This window comes from Castor canadensis, chromosome 1 (assembly GCF_047511655.1).
Source record: "Castor canadensis chromosome 1, mCasCan1.hap1v2, whole genome shotgun sequence".
NCBI lineage: Eukaryota > Metazoa > Chordata > Mammalia > Rodentia > Castoridae > Castor > Castor canadensis.
Window position 1 is genome coordinate 21,355,026 of NC_133386.1, and position 23,007 is coordinate 21,378,032.

General features: G+C 39.0%; 1 protein-coding gene across 7 annotated transcripts in view; it reads right to left on the reverse strand.

Annotated features, from left to right (window-relative positions):
* Positions 1–23,007, reverse strand: part of Phactr2 (phosphatase and actin regulator 2) — a 258,646-nt gene that overhangs the window by 50,516 nt on the left and 185,123 nt on the right. For 6 of the 7 annotated variants that reach the window (XM_074072877.1, XM_074072861.1, XM_074072875.1 and 3 more), the window contains 2 exons: positions 9,374–9,454; positions 5,341–5,499 (listed from right to left, as the gene is read on the reverse strand). In XM_074072877.1, coding sequence (XP_073928978.1) covers positions 5,341–5,499; positions 9,374–9,454 — 240 coding nt within the window. The remainder of the gene's footprint in view (positions 1–5,340; positions 5,500–9,373; positions 9,455–23,007) is intronic. The other variant, XM_020182568.2, reaches the window with a different exon arrangement.

A 23,007-nucleotide genomic window follows, 5' to 3' on the forward strand; every position in this document is an offset into this window, starting at 1 on the left:
GACTGACAGTGAATGGATTTACAGTTACCTTCACAAACTCAAGCCTGACTAACCTGAAAGGGATTTGTGCTCAGTCTCTATGTGGTCAAATATCAATTGTGTTCAAAACTGCTAGAGACGCTGGAGAACCTGTGACTCAAGAGACATTGGACAATGAATTGCTTTTTACTATGAATTACTATGAATGTCATCTCCAGGTCTCCACATACCAGGGCAGTTTCCTATTCTACAACTTTCTCTGTCCTTTTGCAGCAGTGCCACAACTATATTTTGGATGCAGAATCCAAAATATATTAACATCGTTTTATCATGTAAACATACAACATGATTTTGAAAAGGCAAAGGCTATAATTCATAGGAAAAAAATTACAAGTAGAAATGTCTCCCCAAGGATTTGTGTAAATGGAGGAGAAACAGTACTGCATTAGTCTCTTGTTACTGAAAGTGAGGAGGCTGAACACTCATTCATGCATTCACATGTGTATTTCCCTAATAAGGACTAATTGAAATGAAATAAATAATGGATCTGGTCCAAAGAGCTAAGCAGCATTTCTTTTAAAATGGAGCACAATAAAAAGACACAAGACAGCATTGAAACAAGACTATGTTTCTGTTGGATATGTCTTCCCAGTTCTACATGACCAAGAAAGGGTATCGATTTTGCCATGTATCACACCTTACTATCATCTCTTTTGTTTTGCTTTTCTAGTTAGTGCCAGGCAAGGACTGCCCCTTCTAAAGTCACATCTTCCATCAAGCCACATATGTACACTACATACATGTATAATATGTATGATAATGATTTCAATTACAGAAGTTAATCAATAAAGACTTTCTTTTCTCTTTTTTGGTGAAATTGGGGTTTAAACTAGGAGCTTTGTGCTTGCTAGGCAAGTTCTCTTCCACTTGAACCTTGCCTACAACCCTTTTTGCTTTAGGTTATTTTTCAGATAAGGTCTTGCTTTTTGTGTGTGTGTGGGGGGGAAACTGGAATAGAAGGACTGCCATCCTCCTACCTCTGCCTCAGGCATAGTTGAGATTAGAGCTGTGAGCCATCACACCTGGCTTGTTCCTTTGAGATGGGGTCTCACTAACTTTCTGCTTGGGCTGACCTGAAATTGCAGGAGTAGCTGGGATTCAGGCATGAACCATTGTGCTGGTTAAAATCTTTCTTTCAACATTTCTCTTTTATCTTGCCTCAGCCTTGCCCCTCCCCCATTTCTGCAGCTCAAGTTGACTTCTTCTACCTCTGTACTAGTTCTGTTCTATTGCATGAGTCACTTACTCAGCATTTATCACAGGTCACTTGTATTTTAGTCTTTCTGTTTACAAACCTTCTGTCTCAGCTCAGTTGCTTCTCATTTATAGCACAGCAGTACTCCCAACTCACCTGGTCTGAGCCAGGGCCAGCTACTCACAAAAGTCCATTAGGACTGAGAATGAGCCAAGTTGGTACATAGATAAAACATGAAAAAATTTTGAGGCAGGATCTCATTTATGTAGCCTAGATTGGTCTCCAACTCATGATCCTCCTACCTCAGCTTTCCTAGGACTGGAATTACAGGTATGAGCCACCATGACTGGCTTAAGACATTTAATTTTAACATAAAATGAAAAATATACATTGACTTGCCAGTCTTTTCATTTAGGGAAGAAGTCTATTCTTTCACTACAGCTCTAATTTTAACCTTGCACAATACCACACACGGAGACCAGGCTCAATAATGTCTATGGGGAGACCAAAGTGATCTGTAGCCCACGCTAACTTATTCTCCTTCATACTCCAAGCAATACACTTCTCTCCCTTTCCCTTCATAGCACACCACTAAGGGATCTTCCTCTTCCTGCTTAAAGTTTTAAATTCTACCCCAAAGGTGGGCTGGGGATATAGGTCAGTGGTAGAGCATGTGTTTTTAGCACACGTGGGGCCTTGGGTTCAACTCCCTGCACCACAAATAACATAAAATAATACTCCAAAGAATCCGGCCTCTAGGTTTGGGAGGGAAGAACTCTGTAACAGCTCTGTAACAGCTGGGAACTCCAATCCCCACTGGGGAGAAATGGACATAATGCACACAAACTTTTCTGGCTGCTTGGAAAGCACAGGTCCTGCTCTTTTGCCCTTCCAACTCTACCAGTTATCTATGAGTGTCTGTCAATTGTGTGTGTGTGTTGTGGGTGGTGTGCGTGCATGCATATATAGTGTTTTTCTGACTAAATTAAAAGTACTGGCTGAAATTTATTTATTATATATTTATTTACTTTTCAGACAGGATCTCTCTATGTAGCCCAGGCTGGCCTCAAACTCATAATTCTCCTGTCTCAGCCTCCCAAGTGCTGGGGTCAGAGGCACAAGCCACTGCCACACTTAGCTGCTTGAAATCTTATCCCATTAAATACAATCGTCCTAAAGTAATGCCTATTGAATGAATGTAACTGACTGGCCAATAGCTATTGATACACAATCGGTAGAAGAAAGATTCTTTACTTATATGTGGGAGTACTTACTTGTGTTTTTTACTAATACCGTGTGTCTATAGACATGGTGTAAACTGATAGAATAAAGGAGTACTATCCTTTCAAAAGGAGGTTAAGGAGCTGCCTGTTCATTTTGGCTTCATAAGGACCCAAGGTTTCACAACAACACAGTCTGGAAAATGAGCTGTCTATTTCCAGGCTTGGCTCCTTCCTCCCAATCATGGGCAGAGTTCACCAATACTGAGAATCAAGCCTTTGAATTCAAGAGTTCTGCATCTGGCCCAGAATACATTTCTGCCCCATTCCTTTCCTCCACCCAACTCCCCCTCATCTCCTTCAGGTCTCGGTTTGGAAAGATCTGGTCAGAGAAACAACCTTGGTCTCCATTGTGAACTATCTGGGCTTGGGGTGCCCCCAACTTCCACTGAGCTTCCTGTGTTGCACTTCAACCACCTGTGTGCAGTCTGTCACCTCTGAGGCCGTGGTCTGCTTTCATTCTGCGCTCTTTTTCTGTTCCCCACTAGAGTCTTTCCCACGGTAGACCTTTGTAAGTGTTCATCACTGTTACTTCATTGATAGACCTTTACGATAACTCAATAGAAATAATGTCAAACAATTTTCAGATTTCTTGTATTTAATACTCTGCTATATTTAACAGATTGCAGATGAGTTTTTTCCTGCTCATATATTAAGGGCATTTGTTGAGAAAGAAGGATGAGTACTAAAATTTTTGAAGACTTTTGTTCCTTAAAGAACAAGTCTCCAGTGTTAGCAGAGGAGGCCCAAGACTCCTGTACTAACTATGGACTCAGGTGCCTTCAGGAGCCCCAGAAGTACCCACATGGACTGGGTAGAACCTGCCCACAGAGCAAGAGTGAAGGATATCTCCTGGCATCTGTTTTCATTGATACTGATATTTTGCATATTTAAGTATTGAGATACTATCTTACAAGGAGATATAATAAGCATCTTGGATTTTAAAGGTGTGTGATGTGGTTTTGCAAATATAGCCAATTAATGGACGAAATAACAGTCTCGAGTGAGCTGGCTTTACACAGGAATGGCAAGTGAAGATCCTGGGGCAGGGGTTTGCATGGTACTGAGTTCACACAAGGAGTGGAACCGGAAGAGGAAGAGAAGCAAAAGCGAATCAGGATAGCTTTCAAAATGAAATGGAATCTTTGTAGAGAAATAAACTATTATATTTAGTCACAAGGCATTTTCTATTAACAAAATCCTCTGTACTATTACTTATGAATGACATTCTTTTTAGACTCAAGAAGTAGCTTCCAAAACTAACATTTCTGTTATTGGCATGGCTCCATGTGAGCTCCATCCATACAATGTGAGGAAGCAACCTGGCCTTGTTAGTGGTGTGCCAACACTTCCGGTGTTTCATCTCCTTACCTACTGGCTAGGTGAGGAAGGTGCTAACCTGGACCTTACTTAACTGCTAGAAAGAAAGAACTGAATGTACTAATCAGCCAATAAGGTCTGATGTCTTCTTTTTAGAACATTAAGACCTGCCGGTTTAACTAACATAAACCTATCAGCAACTTTTTATTAGGTTGATAAAGGAAACACTTCTTTTGAAGTCTGGCCAGTCAGTGAGTGACAATGACATCCACACAGGACCAGGGACAAGCCACAGATGGAGTTGAACTTTTACAGTTTGTTGAGATATGACCGTTGGACTTAAAAAACAAAACACAAAAAACATCACTGCTTGGATTAATTCTTTTAACTAAATCCCTTTAAAATTTAAGTCTACTTTCTGTTTATGCCCCAGAAATATTATCATTAGAAGTTTGAGTTCATTTCTCATAACCAGCTTTCATAAGCTTCTCTAGAGTTCTTCAGTGGGAAGAGGCTAAGGAAAGCCCCATGAACAATATGCTTAATATTTGAAGAAAACAAAATGACAACTTTCCCACAGAACATTAACATGGGGTTCCAAAGTTGTGCAAAGTTAATTTATATGTTTTGGACTTTCCAAAGAAGATTATTTTGTTACCAGGTGTGTTTAATAAAGCTACCAAAAGCCCTTCATCTTCAGAGGATTTAGGTGAAGAACAGCAGTCACTAGGCCCTCGAGGCTTGGTAGTTCTAGCATGTAATAGCAGTGGTAAGGAGCTGTAATCCTTCCATGACCAGGAATTCATGAACGTTCTGGACGACATGGACTTGACAGACTTGCATTTTGCAGGTATCTGAATCTATCATAAAATATCCACTCTGGAGACCAAGTTCTCTAAAGAAGTCTTCGGGAAACAGCATAATTGCTTCCGGGATATTTTGAAATTTCTAATTGCACAGACAAATCATGAAGCAGAGGCTGTGGCAGTCTAATTGTGGTATCTCTGAGAACTAGTCCTGGGTCTCTCTTAGAAATGTCTAGAACCTATTGGGTGAGCAGATACCAATAGCTAAGTCCCACTCCTAGAAAGGGAGTCAGGCTAAGAGAGCCATGTGAGCCAGTTGGAACCAGGGGTCAGTTGGAACCATCTGAGAAAGATGTTCAGATTTCTCATGCTTTTTAAAAAAAAGGTCTTAAGAAAAAGCCCCTAAGAAAAACAGAATAGTCACAGACATCTCTAATACTTGAGAGTCCACTCTTTCTAATTATTATCTTTAATTAATTCTCTTTAATAATAAAAAAAGCAAATATTGTGCTTATAAAATGGATGCATCCACTTGAGGAACACACCCTGTTTCTTGTCCCTAGTTGCATTTCTTCCTTCTTTGCATTAGCAAATCTCCTCTGTAGACAACATGTTTTATAGTCACTATTTGGAGTTTAAGACCCAGTTTTTGACATTGAGCTATACTAAAGGAAATAATATGGGTTTCTCTTTATGTTACCTTTCTTATCTTCTGCCTTTTCCTCCCGAGGTGGTGTTCTCTCAGATACAGAGCCTTGACCTTCTTCAGGCCTCCCTACATTCTCCTCTTGGGTAGAGTCCTCTCCGATGGGTATCATGTGCCCGTTTGAATTTTCAAAGTTAACTGTTACATCTCCATCTAAAATGGGAAAGAAACACCTAGATGTCTAACTTGATGGCTTAAAAACCAGTTTCCCAGTTACGAGGACTGTTGGGCCTAGGTTTTTGTTTCTGTCCCTGGGAACCAAATTACCATGTTTTACCAAACAATGACTTTAAAACAAAAAAGCTAGAAAATCTTTAGTTTTGAAGGAAAGCAGAATGGAGGGCAAATCCACGTGCCATGTCTAGATAGTAGGAATGACTGTTTAGATTATACAATACCCCAGGGCAGCACGGTACCTCTGCTCTTGTGCTTAGGTTTGGTTGAAGTCAATATTTATGTGTTTTGTTGTCATCCAGAAACGGAAATGGTACAAAGAATCATCTGAGAAATGGAATAAACATTGTAACATGTACCCAAAACACAAGGTGAATGCAAATATACAAAGACCATGAGATGTAATTACACATATAAACAAAGTGTGGGAGAACAGGAAAATTTCCAAGCACCACTTTCTGCAGAGTACATTTTATACATGGTATGTTAACTTTATATAGTGATAACTGCTACTCTGTGTTTAGGGAAAAGAATGTAGCAAGGCTATTTTTTTCTCATTTTTTTATTTATGGAAAGATTAAAATGTATCAAATAATAATTAGAAAATACTTAAGGGAAAACATACATAAGAAACATAATTACAGAGGAATTTTTGAAAATCACAGCTAAAAAGAAAATCTAATGCCATCTAAATCATAGAAAACTAATTTTAACCCCTGAATGTTCATAAATCCAAGGACTTCTAACATGAAAGACACTGTGTAGTTACACTTGAAAAGATTACTCCTAGTTCATACATGGAAACAGTTACATGGCTCTGCCACCATTATAGAAAATATTAAAGATTGAAGTTTGGATTTAACAAATGAAGAAAGGCATAACTAAGTTGTTTCTTAAGCAATTTTTGATAAATTTGTAAAACAGAAATGGCAATCATAAAACAGAAACCATTTCCCAAATTTTCACTGCATTGATTAATAAAATTCATTGGCCATCTTTACAAATCCAGGCATGACATTTTAATAAGTAAAATAAATATGGAATTATATCATGCTCAAAACTCAGAAGGAATTGTCACTTAATCATATAACTCCTAAAACCCTATAATCTGATTCTTACATAAAACTATAATAGACAGTAATGAAAGGCAATGTCATTGTAAGTAAATCATAACTATTTCAATAAAATTAAGGTAAGAATTACTGAATCTCAAGCAATTAGTTATAAAAAAGGGGGTACAGATAAAATAAAAATGATGTAAGAATGGATAATGCAAAGTAAAATAGAAAACCATTTCTTTGTATAAGTCTTCGGTTTTTAGGTAACTTAGAAAATTATGTTTCCTTTGACTTTAGTTGGTAGCAAATACGTGTCAAGTCCTGTTAATGTCAATTTAATTCTATTTTAAGTAGTTATTAAAATTATTTAGCACATTAAATAACTGATTTTTTAAAAAATTTAGAACAAAAAAAATCTAAAGAAAAATTAAATAATGTCACAAGGAGAAATTGGATTCTTAACATGATAGAAATAGTTAACAGCATGGGAATATACTTACTCTGAAGCTTGAAATAAAACTAGCGCAAATAAAAGAGGTACAAGGGATGGAGTTCAAGGAGGAACAGCTAGAAGATGAAAATCATGCATGACTAAAAAGGAAGTGACTCATTAAAAGGGAAAAACTACACAGGGGAGAAGAAAGGAGGATGGCAAACAAGCTAAGGCACCTGCATACCCTTGTATTAAAGCTCCAAGAAAAGATGGAAGGAAAGAAGCAGAGATAAGTTCTGAACTTGGACAGGACCATTGGTGGACTACTCAGGAGAGGAGATTGAATGCTGACCTTTTAAATTGAAGTTAGGACTTGCTGTGAAAAGACAACTTAAAAGGAATAATAATAGTAGCTGGGAGTGAGGGTCTGGGACAGGATGGTTTGAGGTCAAAACATGTCAGCTAAAATGATTTAAAAAGTCTACTTGGCCCACAGAAGAAAGGGTGCAATTGACAAGCACTGTCGAGAGCTACCCAAAGGTCAAGAAGATGAAGGCCAAGAACAAATCTTCACCGGCAGAGACAGAGGTGGCTGTCACCAAAAGCGGCAGCTTCCAGTCTCTTGGACTGAAATTCTCAAGATAATTGTTTTTGGGAAAATGACAGAAAACCAATTTTGTTCAGCTCTTGGCTGAAAAGGAAAAGGATTCAATGTACAACAGTCATCCTTGGGCACTTTCAACCATTAGGTGACTTTTATAGTTTATACGGGGACCACCAAAAAAGGTGGAAAGTAAAATTCAGTAGGTTAGGACTTTCCAAACACTAAACTTAGTGCATTATGGGTAGGTTCTTTTATGTTTTAATACTGCTAATGTTCAGCTGCAAAAGGTAAACAAAAAGGTCAAATAGAGTCATATTTCTGGGAAATAAGTATAAACTGGCCTCAGAAATTATAGCCCAGGATACAATTAGTTTAACAGATTAGGCAGAATAAAAACCAAGTAGTACTAAAAATTTCTTTAAATTGACAATTTCTTTAAATTATTCTTTAGAAAAAGTAAAATCTTTTTCTATCTACAACTTTTAATTTAATTATTTACTTTGGTGCTGGGGATTGAACGCAGGGTCTGTGCATGCTAGGCAAGCACTCTATCCTATAGCTACAGCTTCAGCCCATGGCTTTTTGAGATAGGGTTGGTCTTGAACTTGCTATGTAGTCAAAGCTGGCTCTGAACTCAGGATCCTCCTCCTCTTTCTCCTGGGATTACAAGCATACATCATCCAGCTCCTTATGATTTTTGAAGCAGGAGTAAAACAGTAAAGTATTTCCCAGTTCCATTTTGGGATTATTTGGATGTTAGAAAAAGCATGTCATTTTGACTTATAAACAGTGAATGCCAAAAAATGTTGAGTTCTTTGCAATGAACATATATTAAGAAAAGAGAAGTACTACTATTTTAATTCTAAATTAGTAGCATTTTATTTGTTTTGCATAAAAGTTCAACAATAATATTTTATCCCAATAAATTTTGGAGGAAAGAGTAGGCATGCGGAAAATCAACAATGCTGCAGAAAAATGTTTTTAGTTTTAATATTAGTGGGAGCAAAGAAAATCATTCTATGTTACTTATTGGAGAAATAACAAATATTGCTGTCTTCTTTTGAGGGTCAATTTCAGTTTCTATCTAATCCTTGTCTTTTCTGAGTGAGATTCTTCCTTGGGAATACAGAGAGAAAGGGCAGAAGACTAGAGTAGAAACAAAAACAAAAACAACAACAACAAAAACCTTGAATAAGTGACAAGGTAAAAGGCAACTAGATTTGGAGAAATGAAAAGGGAACAAAATGGGAAAAGTTACTTGAGAGAAAGCATAAGTCAAATTAATCTGCCCATTCACACTGAATTGATTGTACACTTGAGTGCATTAAAAGTGAAAAGGGCAAGAGGTACATTTGCCATTTCTTTGGCAATCTTAAGAAACAAAAAAGTGTGAATAAGCTAAAACTTTATGTTTTCGTTAACAAGTGAGTTTTATTTAAATGGAAAGATTGAAGCTGGAGGACACAGAAGAGAAAGAGCCATGCAAGCATTTGTATTTTATCTGTATCTCTAGTTACCCATGTACCTGGGTAGAGTTCTGTGTGCAGAGTGACCTATGGCAAAGGATTCACCAGAAAAGTCACTGGAGTTCTTTTCTACACTACCGCAGATTCTCTACCACCCACAAAGACATTCCAAATGGAAGTAAGATTCTTAGAGTACACAACTCATTGCAAAGACTGAATTTCAAAAGAAAATGAAAGAAAGATCAAAGAAGGAAGGATTGAATTATTTTAAATGCATGATTAATTTCCTCACCTTGATCAGGCAATTCCTTAAGCACGCCCCTTCTTATCAGCTCCTCTCTACTTTGTCTTGTGGATATCTTCCTCTCTAATACTTTTAAAGAGAATAAGCACAAGTAAGAATCAAGACATTCCTTCAAATAATTACAAACAACATTCCAAGTAGAATTGCACACATTCACTCTGTTCACATGAAGTTTCAAAGCCCAGCATTTCGTAGCCTAGGAAAATCCGAGATTAGATTCAAGGGCAAATGACTGTTGTCCATGATTTGAAGTCCAGCTACCATTGTTGGTCTTTCAAATGATAATCTTCAGCCAAGAATTCAGACATATTACTCCATACCACCTATAAAATATAGAGGTCATGCCTGACTTTGTAATAGTCTTCTTTAGTAATGATGTATTATAAAACACAATCTGACAAATATGTTTACAGTATTATATGCAGTGTATGCAGAGGCTGGTGGAGTGGCTCAAGTGGGAGAGTGCCTGCCTAACAAATGCACGGCCCTGAGTTCAACCCCCCAGTACTACCAACTCCCATCCCAAATCCAAAAACCAGCCCACATACTTCCAGTGACTCTTTCATCTGTATCCAGATGAGAAGGGATTACTTTTCTAGTGTTTTTTTCTCTCATGGCATCTGGTACAGAAGTTCAGCACATCAGATCTTTGATCTTCATACTCACACATTCTAGAGGGTTCTGGAATATCCCTGACAAGTCTCAAGTCTTAGGAGGATGAAAGGGAGTTAAGAATGGGCAGTTTTCCCAAGTTTATCAGGGGATAGGAATCTCACTCTGATTCTTCCTTCTTCTGGAAGAAATCTATATTTCTGGTTTAAGTGCAGAATGGAGCTTAGGAGCTTAGGTGTAGGACCTCAGTAGTATTCACTTTGTATGTGGGTAATTTTAGACCCTGAACCCTACATGTCTGAGGAACCACTAGCTCTATTCCCCGCTCCTGGGGGACAAGAAAGTATGTAAATTTAACACATGTCATCTATTAATCCTTTGATTTGACCTGCTCCAAAGTGTGTTTTGCAGAACTTTATTCTCTCCAAATGCTCTGTTCAAAAACTCTGTTGAAATAGTGGGAAAGGGCACATCAAGGAGAGAGAAAAAGGTACATTGGTGGAGCCTGGGCAGCCACAGCAGGCCTGGATTTCTGATCCTCCCTACCATGCTTCTCCCCCCTCACAGACTGCAAATCCAGAGCTAGTCTGGACATCACCATCTTAACTATACTGAGGCTAAATGAGATCCCATTACCCCAAGCCAGGTCTGGACTCACACTGAGGTTCCTCTGCTCCAGGTGAATCAAGGCCATGGGAAGGAGAGGGGATAGAGAAAGTGTGCCTTGGTATCAAGTTTGGTATTAAGCTTGGTGTTAAGTCTTCCCTAAGTGTTTACTAATGGCATGAGCCACAAAATAGCAGCACTTAGTCTCTCTTGAAGAAACTGATTTTCTTCCTTTCTGGTAACTAGGAATTTTGTGTATGTATGTTAGCCCTGGTTGCTAGAAAAGATGGAGTGGTACCTGAAGCCAATAAAATTATAGTTAATATACTACCTCCAGAGTTGTGAGAAATAGATGTTTAAAAAAAGAAGAGTCAGAGTGAACCGATATTTAACAGACTTCACACAATTCATGCTTTCTCCTAGGCAACCTGACTTCACTTATATTTTATGGAGAATAAATATGCTCTTTATTGAAAGTTCTGTCTAACATATTTTGGATAGAATTAGGATATAAACAAACAAGAAAATGAATGAATGCTTAAAAGAATGACAATGTGCCTCAGTGGAGGCACAGCACAGAGGCCTCTCCCCCTCCCTTTGGTTACTCACTCTCTCTGCTCTCTACCTGTCCTTCCAGAAACCCACAGCTCAGTTATAGGCTGGTGATCTCAATGGACAAAGTTAACTGGGTATGGGGGCAAGAGTTCTTCCATGGGAGTTCTCTTATATAAAACATGCTGTTCAAATGAAGTTTCAGTTTGTTCAGACATTTGCCCAAGAGGAGAGAACATGTATCCACATAGGAAACTAAGCAGTGGCAATCCAAATGACAGATGGAACATTGCTGAGATATAGCAGGTGCTTCAGAAGGGCTCTGGCCACTGCTGCCTCACAGAGATTGTCCAAAGCCTCTCAGACTTGACTGGGCCCTGAAGGACAGCAGGGTCTATAGACTTTTGCAACAGGTGTCTTGGCCTCCATGCTTGGGATGGGTGCAGAGACTCCCTTTGGACTGCTCTGCCCTAAGCTTGAGGTCAAGGGTGGCAATGCAAGAGCAAGCACAGTTGGTCCCAGGGGTCAGTGGCATTCTGGCAACCCAAACACACCACCAATTAAAAATGCAGTCACTCTGGATGTCTTTATTATTGTCTTTGCTTTGCTCATATGCAACAGAACTCGTCATTGTTTGTGGCTTCTATAAAATACAACATGGTGGTTAGGAGCCCTGGATGTTGGTTCCAGAACTCCTGCAACAAGTTGGGTGACCCTGGGTGGTCAACCCAAGTTTCTGGGCCTCTAATCTGTGAAATGAGCGACAAGATACAGTGATCACTAAAAACAACTTTGACCAGTTCAAATATTGCGTGATCCTGTGTCGTGAATAAAAGCTGTTCTGAAGTCTCTGCTTCGGGAACCTCTAAATTCTTTCATTCTTGTACTAAAACCCATCTGAGAGCCTGGGACATATCCCATACCCCCAGAGCATTCATCAGTTTGAGTTTTGAATTCTCTGTTGCTTTCATTCTAACTTAATCTCAGCTAAAAATTCCTCCTCTTTCTTCCTTGTAAACTAAAAATTCTTCCTTAAAAACTCCAGAGCTTTGAAGCAGCAGCACTGGCTTCCTGCCAGCCATCAAAAGCAACAGCCTTGTTGTTTTGCTCTACCTCCTATAAATGGGCCCTGATAGGAAAATGCCATTGGTGATTTGTTTGGTCTTTGGCTGAGAGCATTTTTAACACATAATGCAGATAACTGTGTACAGAGCCAATAAGAGCAAACTGCAGGCCGCTGAGCATGGAAGGTATGTTGCTGGGCACAAAATTTCAACTCCGGCTCTCACTGAAGTACAAGTATCTCATTCTTCACCTTTTAAAATATTTGCCTCATGTTTATACAGTGTCTGTGTGTTTGTGGAGCACATTCACTGGACGCTTTTTCATGGGCTCGGAGGGCTTTTGCACTGGAATGAATCTCAGAGGTCATTCTAGTTCAACATACCTCACAAGGCAGGAGGATCTCAAACATTCCCTGAAGCATACTCACTTGCTTTCAAACCAAGGATGCTAGCTTGCTTATACGGCCCACCTCAGTTATGGATCAGCCTCACTTTTGGGGAGGTATTCCTCATGAGGTTTCCAAATTTCATTCCCTGAGACTTCTGCACATGAATTAAACCTCAGTTGTATATAGCTCTAGATTACAGGAAGCAGTTTGCATGTAGAAAGAAGCAGGAGTCCCCTCTGTGTGTATCCTGGGAATAAAGTGAGTTATGGAAGCCTCCTAGGTTCTGGCCCCAGGCATCCTACCAGCTGATCTCATTTTGAAGCTCATAGCACTCCATATAATAACCTTAAAATATGGGGGGAACCTCACACCCACAGCATGACCAAAATATTGCCAGGGAGAATACTAGTGGAGTGCAGACCATTGGATGCAGTAGCTAGGTCTCTTCATGACAGGTTTTGCCACCAGTCAAGTAAACAAATGGCTCGTGGTTATTCTCTTTGGTCCCAATTGAAAAAAACAGATCAAGCAAAACCATGTTTTCCATTTCTGCATTGGGTAGATTAATGTTTTGACATTTCAATCCTGATTATAACAGCACAAAATCTAAACCTAAGTATAGGAAGCCTATACCTGGTGTTCCTGACTTCATGCTTATACACTGATTTTTCAAGTATTTCAAAAGGATTAATCTTTCAAAAACTTCCAATGGCTGCACCTCCCATTTTGAATAGTATTTCACCTCCTCCGCATGGATCTCTCTGGTGCACCGCCCTCCCCACCATGATCCTTCTCTCACCTACCTGTCTTCCATCTATTCTCCAGCCTTTCTAGTCCCTGCTGCTTCTTGCCTGAGGGATGTCCCTAAATAGTGGCTCCTGTGTTTACGAGGATGCCACTGTGGCTCACTCTATCATGTCCTTCAGACTCTGCTTAAAGGTCACCTCATCAGAAATCCCTTCCATGCACATGTGATATAGACTAGCGTGCTCTCCTCATTTTGATCCATCTTTCCCTGTGAGACATGTCATCACCTCCTAACATGTGTAATTTTAATGAGAATCAAAACACCGTTTTGCTTATGCTGTGTCCCCAATGGTGACTTATAGGTTACCGTCACTCAAAATACATGTGCATATGTTGAATAAATGTAAAAAAGAAAACAGACTAGTAATTACAATGGTCTCATTTTCTGCCGGTTCCCAGCCTTCAATTTAGGAGAAAGCAAGTAAGGTTTGTGGCAAAGTCTTAAGGGACAAGGGCTTTCTGTCTTCTCCCTCCTTTACTCTTTGGTTGGGCCAATCTAAGGGAAAATTGTCAGCTTTCGGTCCTATGGATCGTCTGAAAAAGGCTCTGTATGCACAGAAGAAGGGAGCCCATAGTGTGTGGAGGGCAGACACCAACAGCTAGCAGGGTGTAGTACACGACTGGTTGGGCTCTTCATAAATTGTAAATGATTTATGATGTCCTTCTGGACATGGTGCGGCAGCCGTGGAGCCCATATTCAGAAGAGGCTGGGGCATAGGCCACTAGCTCCTTTCAATGGATACTTGGCCTGGATTTCATAGTACTCTGGAAGTATCTGTGAGAGTAAATCTTGTAGTCAACAAGTCACTTGTGTTTTCATTTGGCGAGGAAAGAGAGTCCTAATTCTCAATTCTCACACCATTTAATGACTGAACAAAATAGAAGAGTCAACAGAAGACTATTAAATAAGCATGTCTTGTTATCTTCTTGGTTTCAAGTAGTGAATGGCCTTACTGTAAAACTGTGACAGAAGCACAGAAAACTACTTGTCCTGTGTTGGAAGTGTTCTATAAGAGCTGGCTTGGCTTTACTCCTCTTCACTAGCAGTTTCAGAAAATGGTCTCTTTTCTAAAAGACCCTTCACTAAGTTGTAGGTAGCTAAGTTATTTAAAGAAATAACCACCCCAATGCCACCCAACAGCACATTTGTGAAAACTTTCCAAACATCTCAAGAATGTGAAACAGAGAAATAAAGTCAACAGCCCCACCTAAAAACTCGCGGGGGCTGGCCGTTTTCTTATTTACCCAATCACGGCACTCCCCTACTCAAAACCCCTCAGACTACAGAAGGAGCTGAGTACCTTCAACCAGCAGCCTCGCCTTACCCTCAGCCTCTTTAACCACCCATCCCCTCACTTTCTCTCCCACTTTTTTTAAAGCTCAATGTTAAAGTCAAACTTCACGTCTTGTCATTTCCTAAACATCTCCTGCACCCCTTCAGGTCATCTTTTAAGTTATTATTTCTTCTTCCTAGGATTAGACAGTTCTCCGATTGGTCACTGGTGAAAGCCCCCCTGGAGTTACAAGTCACCTTCAAACAGTGCCCCCACATGGCCATCTCACTCTCTTATATACTTTCAAGCAACATCTTGGTCCCTTGGCCTTTTCATCTGCAGATGGGGTAAGAGCTGCTACCTTTCAGGTTCTTTTGAAGACTAAATGACTTAAACCAAGTAAAGTACATAGACCAGTATCTAGAATCTAGAAAGCACTCAACAAATACTAGCTGTTCCAATTATTTCTGTTATAGCATGTTCCGCAGGTACACTGTTCATTGCTAAATTCATGTAGGTGTGTGTTCACATGACCCAGGAGTCAGCCCAGGAGGGAAGTCAAGTCATGTTTATCATTTCATGTCCAATGCCCAGAAAAACATTGCACAGAGTAGATATTGGGGAATCTAAGTGTCTTTTTTGGTGGAAAGGCACATCCAGCATATTTTTCTATTGCTCTTAGAAACAGTTCCCCGAATTTTTACCCCCTTTGGGAAACCACTTTTTCCCTCCCTTATAGTGCATGCCATTTGCATGAGGCCAACATCCCTGGACTTTAGGCGTTAGGACTCCCAGACTCCTGGTGATTGGTTCAGAGAGGGACATGTGTTCAAGTTGCACCAGTAAGAACTAAGACCGAGAAACATTTCAGAACAATAGAAAACAAAGCATTCTCTTTCTTCTGGAGCTATCAGAACTAGTTGAATAAGATGATAGAGCTGCCAGTGGCCACAGTTCCTCCAAAAGAGGAAGCTTAAATTAAAGAAAAAAAAAGCCTGTATAGATGAACACAGACTCAAAAGAGGGAGAAACAGGTTCCTAACCATATTTTTAAGCACCTGGATCCAATCATACTTGAAGGCTGTATTCCCCTGGGCTTTTCAGTTACATGACCCAATAAATTCCCTGTTTGCTTAAGCCTGTTATGATTCATCAGCAGTAAAGAGCCCTGACTAATCAAAAAGGTGTCACATACATGTTTCTTAATTGAATTTCCTTCCAGCAGAGACCAAAGATCCTCTGGGTCTGCAGGGTAGAAATACGAAAGGAGAACTAAATAGACCCTTTTTGTCCTCCCTGGAGTTTGAGACTTGATCAAGCCTTATAAAAGAGGAAGATGAAGAGACCTATGTCCCTTCTTCCTGTTGGGACATTGATGTCACAACTTCCCCCTTAGAAACTGATAGTAATCATCTACTTATTTTGGTGCTCGGAGAGCATTCTCATGTCAACCTCTCCGCCTAGGATCACTGACAGGCTAAGCAATCATTTTTATTTCCTTCTTATAAATAAGGATATTGAGACTTAGATGGGCTAAACCACTTTCCAGTCACATGGTCAGAATCTAGCTGAACCCAGGTGCAAAAGCCTACCACGTTACATTCTCCAATCTGCATTGATGATTACAAAGATTTCAAATTTCCTACGGAGGCACAATGCTTTTTAATTTTTCTTCAAGTCATCCAGTGGGAGAACAACTTTTTAAAGTTAAAGTGGATCTTTTTAGATGGTAGTATGTTTTCATAGTTCAGGTTATAAAAGACTACGGTAAAAAGTTCTCCCTCGAAAAGGTTAGTTCGAGAAGAATTAACTTAGAAGGTAACACACATGCACAGGAAATTAATGCAAGTCAACTCCCTGTATAGCTATCCTTATCTCAACTAGCAAAAACCCTTGTTCCTTCCTATTATTGCTTATACTCTCTCTTCAACAAAATTAGAGATAAGGGCAAAATAGTTTCTGCCTGATAGCGAGGGGTTAGGGGGGTAAGGGAGGGAGCCAGAGAGTAAGGGAGGAGGTGGGGGGCAGGGGGGAGAAATGACCCAAACATTGTATGCACATATGAATAAAAAAAAATAAAAAAAAAAAAGTTCTCCCTCTCTTCCTGTCCTCCACCTATTCTAAATGATCCCTACCCTAAATCCACAAGCAATTAGTAATTTTTATGGTGTCTTGTGTCTCCTCAGATTTACTTGGGCAAATTCAAATATTCATTTTAATTTTGTCCTTTTTTACAGAAGTATGATATTTTACAAACTGTTCTGTATCATACATTTTCATTGAACAAATACATGTAAAACTTTTAAACTGCCAGGTGGGAAGGCTGACTGAAAAAACTGAGGTAGGAGGAGAGGAGAGTTGATTGTCTTTTGCCACTGCAGTATCAGAAGCCAAAAATTACTGTTGCTTCCAAGTGAGGCAAACTGGGAACAGCTATGGCAGATCAACTCAAGGGCACCCGAGGTTTTTATTCTCAAGGGATAACGATTCAGGACTTGAACAATGAGCAAGGCTGCAATCCCAGATGGGCCAGGAAGTACAAGTAATCTCAGGAGGGTAATTAGAGGCCATGTCTCATGTGCTACGTGAAATCCTCACTGCCTGTGCTTCCTCCTCCCACCTCAGCTCTCACAAGCCCACGAGAAGCACGTGCCTCAGGCAGTTGCTTTTAGATTCATCCAGTTCAACAAAAAGCTTGTGTATTTCCATTTTCTGTTTCTTCGAAGTAAAAGGGAGTAATCCCAAAATGTGGCGAGACCACAGTGGGGACCGATGTTTGAAATAAGGCTGATGGTAATTATCCCTCGAATAATTACATTCTAATGTCAGCCCATGCAGAGCAGGCTAGAGAACTGACTGAAAAGTGAATCTCAGCTCTAAATGGTAATGAGGGTTCTCAAACTAGATAATAAATAACACCCATTTAGAGGAGAAGCTCCAGAGAAACTGAACTGTCGGGCACATTTCAGAGACTCAACAGCTTTCATCAATATGGCACAGCTCCTTTCACCCAGGACCAGACGGACAAGGAAAAACAAGAATAGATAACAAAGGAGATTTTAGTGATGCTTAACAATTCAGATTAATACATTCCGCTCTTTTAAATATCAAATTTTACTGCCCTGGATTAAAGGTATCTAAAATTCTTCTTGTATTAGATCAATTTTCAAAGGGGAGGGTTTATAATCTTCAACAGCCTATTCTTATTTAGTTAACCCATGAAAATTACACATTAAAAACTCAAATCAGGTGCTGGTAGCTCATGCCTGTAATCCCAGCTAGGAGGCAGAGATCAGGAGGATTGTGGTTTAAAGCTAGCAAATAGTTTGCAAGACCCTAGCTCTATGGTTTATATACTTTCTATACAAGAATCAATATAGAATTTTTAAACCTGTTGAAATCACCATAAGAGGACTAAAGTAGAAAGGAGAAAAATGGAGGGGATGAACTAATTTGGGATACAATACACACACATGCACACACACACAAGTGTCCCATAATGAAATTCCCTGCATAGCTATCTTAAAGAAACAAAAATGTCTTTTTTTCAAAAATGGAGGACAGGAAGGTAAAACAGGTGCTTTCTGGGAGTTGGTAGCAGTGGAAGGGGGAGGATATGAGGAAAGGGTGCAGGAGGGTGAATACGATGGAAATATGTACTCATGTATGAAAATGGAAAAATGAGACCTGTTGAAACTATTCTAAGCGGGGAAGGGGGATAAAGAAGAAGGAAGAGAATAAATTTAACTAAGATATATTGTAAGCACTTTTGTAAATGTCACAATGTACCCCCAGCACAACAATAATATGATAATAAAAATTTTTAAAAAGAGAATACTCAACACACACAAAAAAAGACTGGCTGAGTGGCTCAAGTGGTAGAGCATCTGCCTAGCAAATGGAAGCCTTGAGTTCAAACCCCAGTTCCACAATTAAAAAAAAACCAAAAATCCTCAATTCAAGCTAATAGGTGGGGGAAGCCAGACTAAGTCAGTAAGAGGATTTGAATAGGAATTTTCTAAAAACCCATGGGTACACATCTCTCATGTGTATCTAATCAGACTAGGTTTCTGAAGATGATTAAAATGTTTATTTTCTCAAGCATTTTACACAGTTCTCTCCTCTACCGGTCATCCTGACTACACAATAGAATGACAGTATTGGTAGACTATGCCTCTAGTCCAGGCCTAGACTAACCTGGAGGGCAAACTCCACCAGATTCCTGCTTGGCCTTGCATGGTAGGACAAAGAGTAACTTCACTAGGGTTTTTGTTTTTCAAGATAAATGCAAAAAGTAGAACTTGAGAGGAAATACACCTTTTCACTGTAGCTGAACCCACAATGACTCAAATTTGACACAAAGTTAACCTTCAACTTTGATGTAATGCTTTCTTTCAATAACCATCCCTTTCTACACCATTTCAAATATTCTGATTATTACAGTGACATCAGGTCTTATTATTCTTCTTGAATATTGGAAAGCTATGAAAGAGAAAATGACTCAGAAAACATGCATTCCCCCAGATATAAAATATAATACATAGCGTCTACGCCAGAATAGAATAGAGGTCTATATAATGTATCTGCATATATAATTTTTATGAGGACTAGAATAAATAGAATGCATTCTGTTTTAGAAGCACTGTAAATACAGAAATCTATTTTATAAATACAATATAGTCTTCTATATAATATTTACATAGCATGTAGACTATATCTCTGTATAATGGTCAAACAGTTAATGCCATATTAGGTTGTACTGAACGGATTTCTACATAACAGACTTTCTATGCAGAATGTAGTCTAGCCTCTTATGGATACCTTTGTGTTCAAATCTAGACTCCACAACTCATGAGCAGGTATTCAGAGCTGAGCTCTTAAACTTCCCTAAGCCTTCGATCCCACATATGCAAACAGAGGCTCTTTTTCTCTTCTACTTTCCTCTTTCTCCTGTATACTATTCTCTATCCCTTTGATACTGTTCCACTGGGATTTTTGCTTTTCTGTGTGTATCACCCTAAGGTCGGCGTAGTGCACAGGTTAAGAATGAAGACTCAAGCCAGGCCAAGGAGGCTCAAATATGGACTATGCTAAGCAGAAGCCCTGGAACCAGGGTGATTTATTTAACGTTTCTGTGCCTCACTCCTCATTCCTTGGTAAAATTGAGATTGCAATAGTAAACTTCCCCATAGAGCAATGAGGAAGATTGCTAATCTTCTAATTTTACATCAGACCTGTAAAAGCTGGGACTAGATATCATTGTTACTAATATCTACATATCTCCTTCCTATGTTAAGGTTAACCCTAAATAAAACTTCAAGTGAATAACAGAAATAAAAGGGTTTAAAAAAAAACCTATTTATTTATTTGATTTGAACTCAGAGCCTTGCACTTGCCAGGCAGGTGCTCTACCACTTGAGCCACACCCCCCACCCCTTTTTCTCTTTAGTTAGTTTTTGGATAGAGTCTCAAGCTTTTTGCCTGGGGCCAGCTTCAGACTGCGATCCTCTTACCTACACTCGACACATGCTGGGACCACAGGTGCATGCCACCACACTCGACTTGTTGGTTGAGATGGAGTCCTAACAACTCTTTGCCCAGGCTGAGCTCAAACCTTGATCCCCTAGACCTCTGCCACCCAAGTAGCTGGTATTACAGATGTGCACCACCATGCCCAGCCTTACTCTTTAGTTTTTAAAGAGAAATGCTTTATTTGCTACTGCAATGCATGCAGCAAATTACACAAATTACCCAAAGGGAACATTTTTCAAACCTCATGGGGTGGTAATTAATTTGAACTTTTTAGTATTCAGTTGGACTGAAACACTCAGAAGAAAAAGCACTACACAATGCAAGCAATATGTCAACATCTGACTTAAAATCAATGATTAAACTTTAGTTGGTATCATTAGTATTTTGCACTTTATTTACCTAAGGTTTTCTTTATAAAGAAATTATAGGGGTTGGGGGAAGAGATAGAGAGAGTTGTTCAATGGGTATACAGTTTTAGTTTTTCAAGATATAAAAGTTCAGATCTGTTACACAACCACATGAATACAGTTAACACTATCAATCTGAGAATTATGTTTTGTGTTTTTTTGCTACAATTTAAAAAATTAAACTAGAAAACATACTTGAACTAAGGAATTCTACATCAATACTGAGACGAAAAATAAATGAGAAGGAATTTTATGCACACCAATCACACAATGAGTTTTCTATTTTCCAGTATTCACTCTTCTTTCTAACCAGGCTTTTTATTCTTGAATATTTCTCACATAGCACCATGCCCTACCTTATAACAGGTAGCAAACAAACATTTATGCTTTGCAATCAAGAGATTTCATGAGTGCCAGTGGCAAAACCTAGAGACTCAAGATTGAGAAGCAGTTGAAAAAAATTAGGACAAAAAGTATTCTATGCCTAGAGGAAGAAGTGTCTTTCACCTAACACAAATATAAGGATTAAGATGGCAACTTAGATTCCAAGTTAAAAACAGATAAGAAAAATATGATAAGCCAAAAACCAGTCACTTTCCAGGATTTAGCCCTAGTGATAAGGACCGGATTCGTATCACAGGATGAAAAAAACAAAACATATCCCAATGGGAAATAATATGTAAAGGAAATAAAATAATGGACTTTCCTGACATGCGTTCTCTGACCCAGTCCAGAAGGAGCTCTGTAGTACCTTTCAGAGTGTTTAAAGTGGCACTGCTCCAAAGGAAAATGAAGTTAGGAAATTGTCCACCCAGGGAAGGGATATAAACAACCAGATTTTCTCTTAAAGCAACGCAAACTCACTTGTCTCATCCCAATACAAGTCTCATTTTATTAAGAGATTGAGAGGAACGTGACTTCTTTCTTCCACATCACCCATAAGAATCACATGTGATGAAAAAAAGGAGAGCAAGTTAACAGTAATACCTTTCAGTGGAGTGTGCATGGGGTTTTAAAATGTCATTTACAACTAGAAATTAGCAAAATCACTAGTCTCCCTGGCTTCTTTAAGATGGCCTTTCAAGAACACTCAGAGGAAATGCCCTGCTTCTCAAGTCCTCAGCCCCAGAAAAAATAACTCCCCCTAGAAAAGACTGGGTCCTTAAGCTACTAGTCAGCTCACTGGAGCTGTAAATGTAAATCCAAAGCTTAGCCTGGATTAAACAAACAATATCCCGTTCTCCCAGAGTACAGGAAGCGAGGAAGTATCTTCCACTCCATTTAGAAACAAGAGTTTATGGTTTGCATTAATCTGTAAAAGGCAGGCCCTAATGGTTTGGCCATTCCATTGTCAGTTGGCTATTTTAATCTTGTGATGGAAGGTTCCCATGTTTATGAAACCACTCATTCCAATTATGACAAATGCACAAAAATCTAGCTCTCATATATTAATTTACCATTAGAATAGACCTACAATGAATAATAAATGCTCCATAAATAGAAGGTGTGATCATAATGATTTTCTCCACTCACTTATGTACTGAAAGATTTAACAAAAAAATTTATCCTACTGGAATTAAAGAATAAAGAGGAATACTTAGTCTCCTTATATGTAATGCCTATTAGATATAAAGAAAAATCTGTTTTAACACTATCATGTATCTTTGAGAAAACAATAGAATGATTTCAAAAAAGTATGGATGATAAAGTTATCATGTGGTTTCACTTACTCAAAATTCATAACCAGCAGAAGCAGAAACCACCCAAAGTCCACCAACGGATGAATGGATAAATAAAAATGATGGAATATTGTCCAGTAACGGGAAAAATAAAGTACTGATATATTTCACAACATGAAATGAACCTTGACAGCACCATACTAAGGGGCATGAGTCAGTCAGAAAAGACTACATCTATTGTCTGATTCCATTTGTAAGAAATATCTAGAATGGGTAAATCTGTAGAGATAGAGTAGAGCTCATGAGATTGGGGGAAAATGAGGAGTGCTAACGGCTATGGGTTCCTTTCTAGAGTGATGAAAATGTTTAAGAAAGATTGTGGTAGTTACATAGCTTGTGAATATTATTTAAAAAAAACCATTGAATCGCACATGCTAAATGGGTGAACTATATACTGTGTGAATTATATCTCAAGAAGACTATTAAAAAGATTTCTGGGGAAAAGGAAGATTTAAAAGATGATCAAGGTAGACCTCACTGAGAAGATGGCATCCGAACATGGACTTTGCTGAAGGAGATAAGGTAGTTGGTTAAAAGTGAGGAAACCTACAAGGAGAGTCTTGCTTTGTTTTTCCATTTTAAAACACCAGAATCTAGATAAATGAAGACACTCAAAGGGTCCTATGACTACTAAAAATTG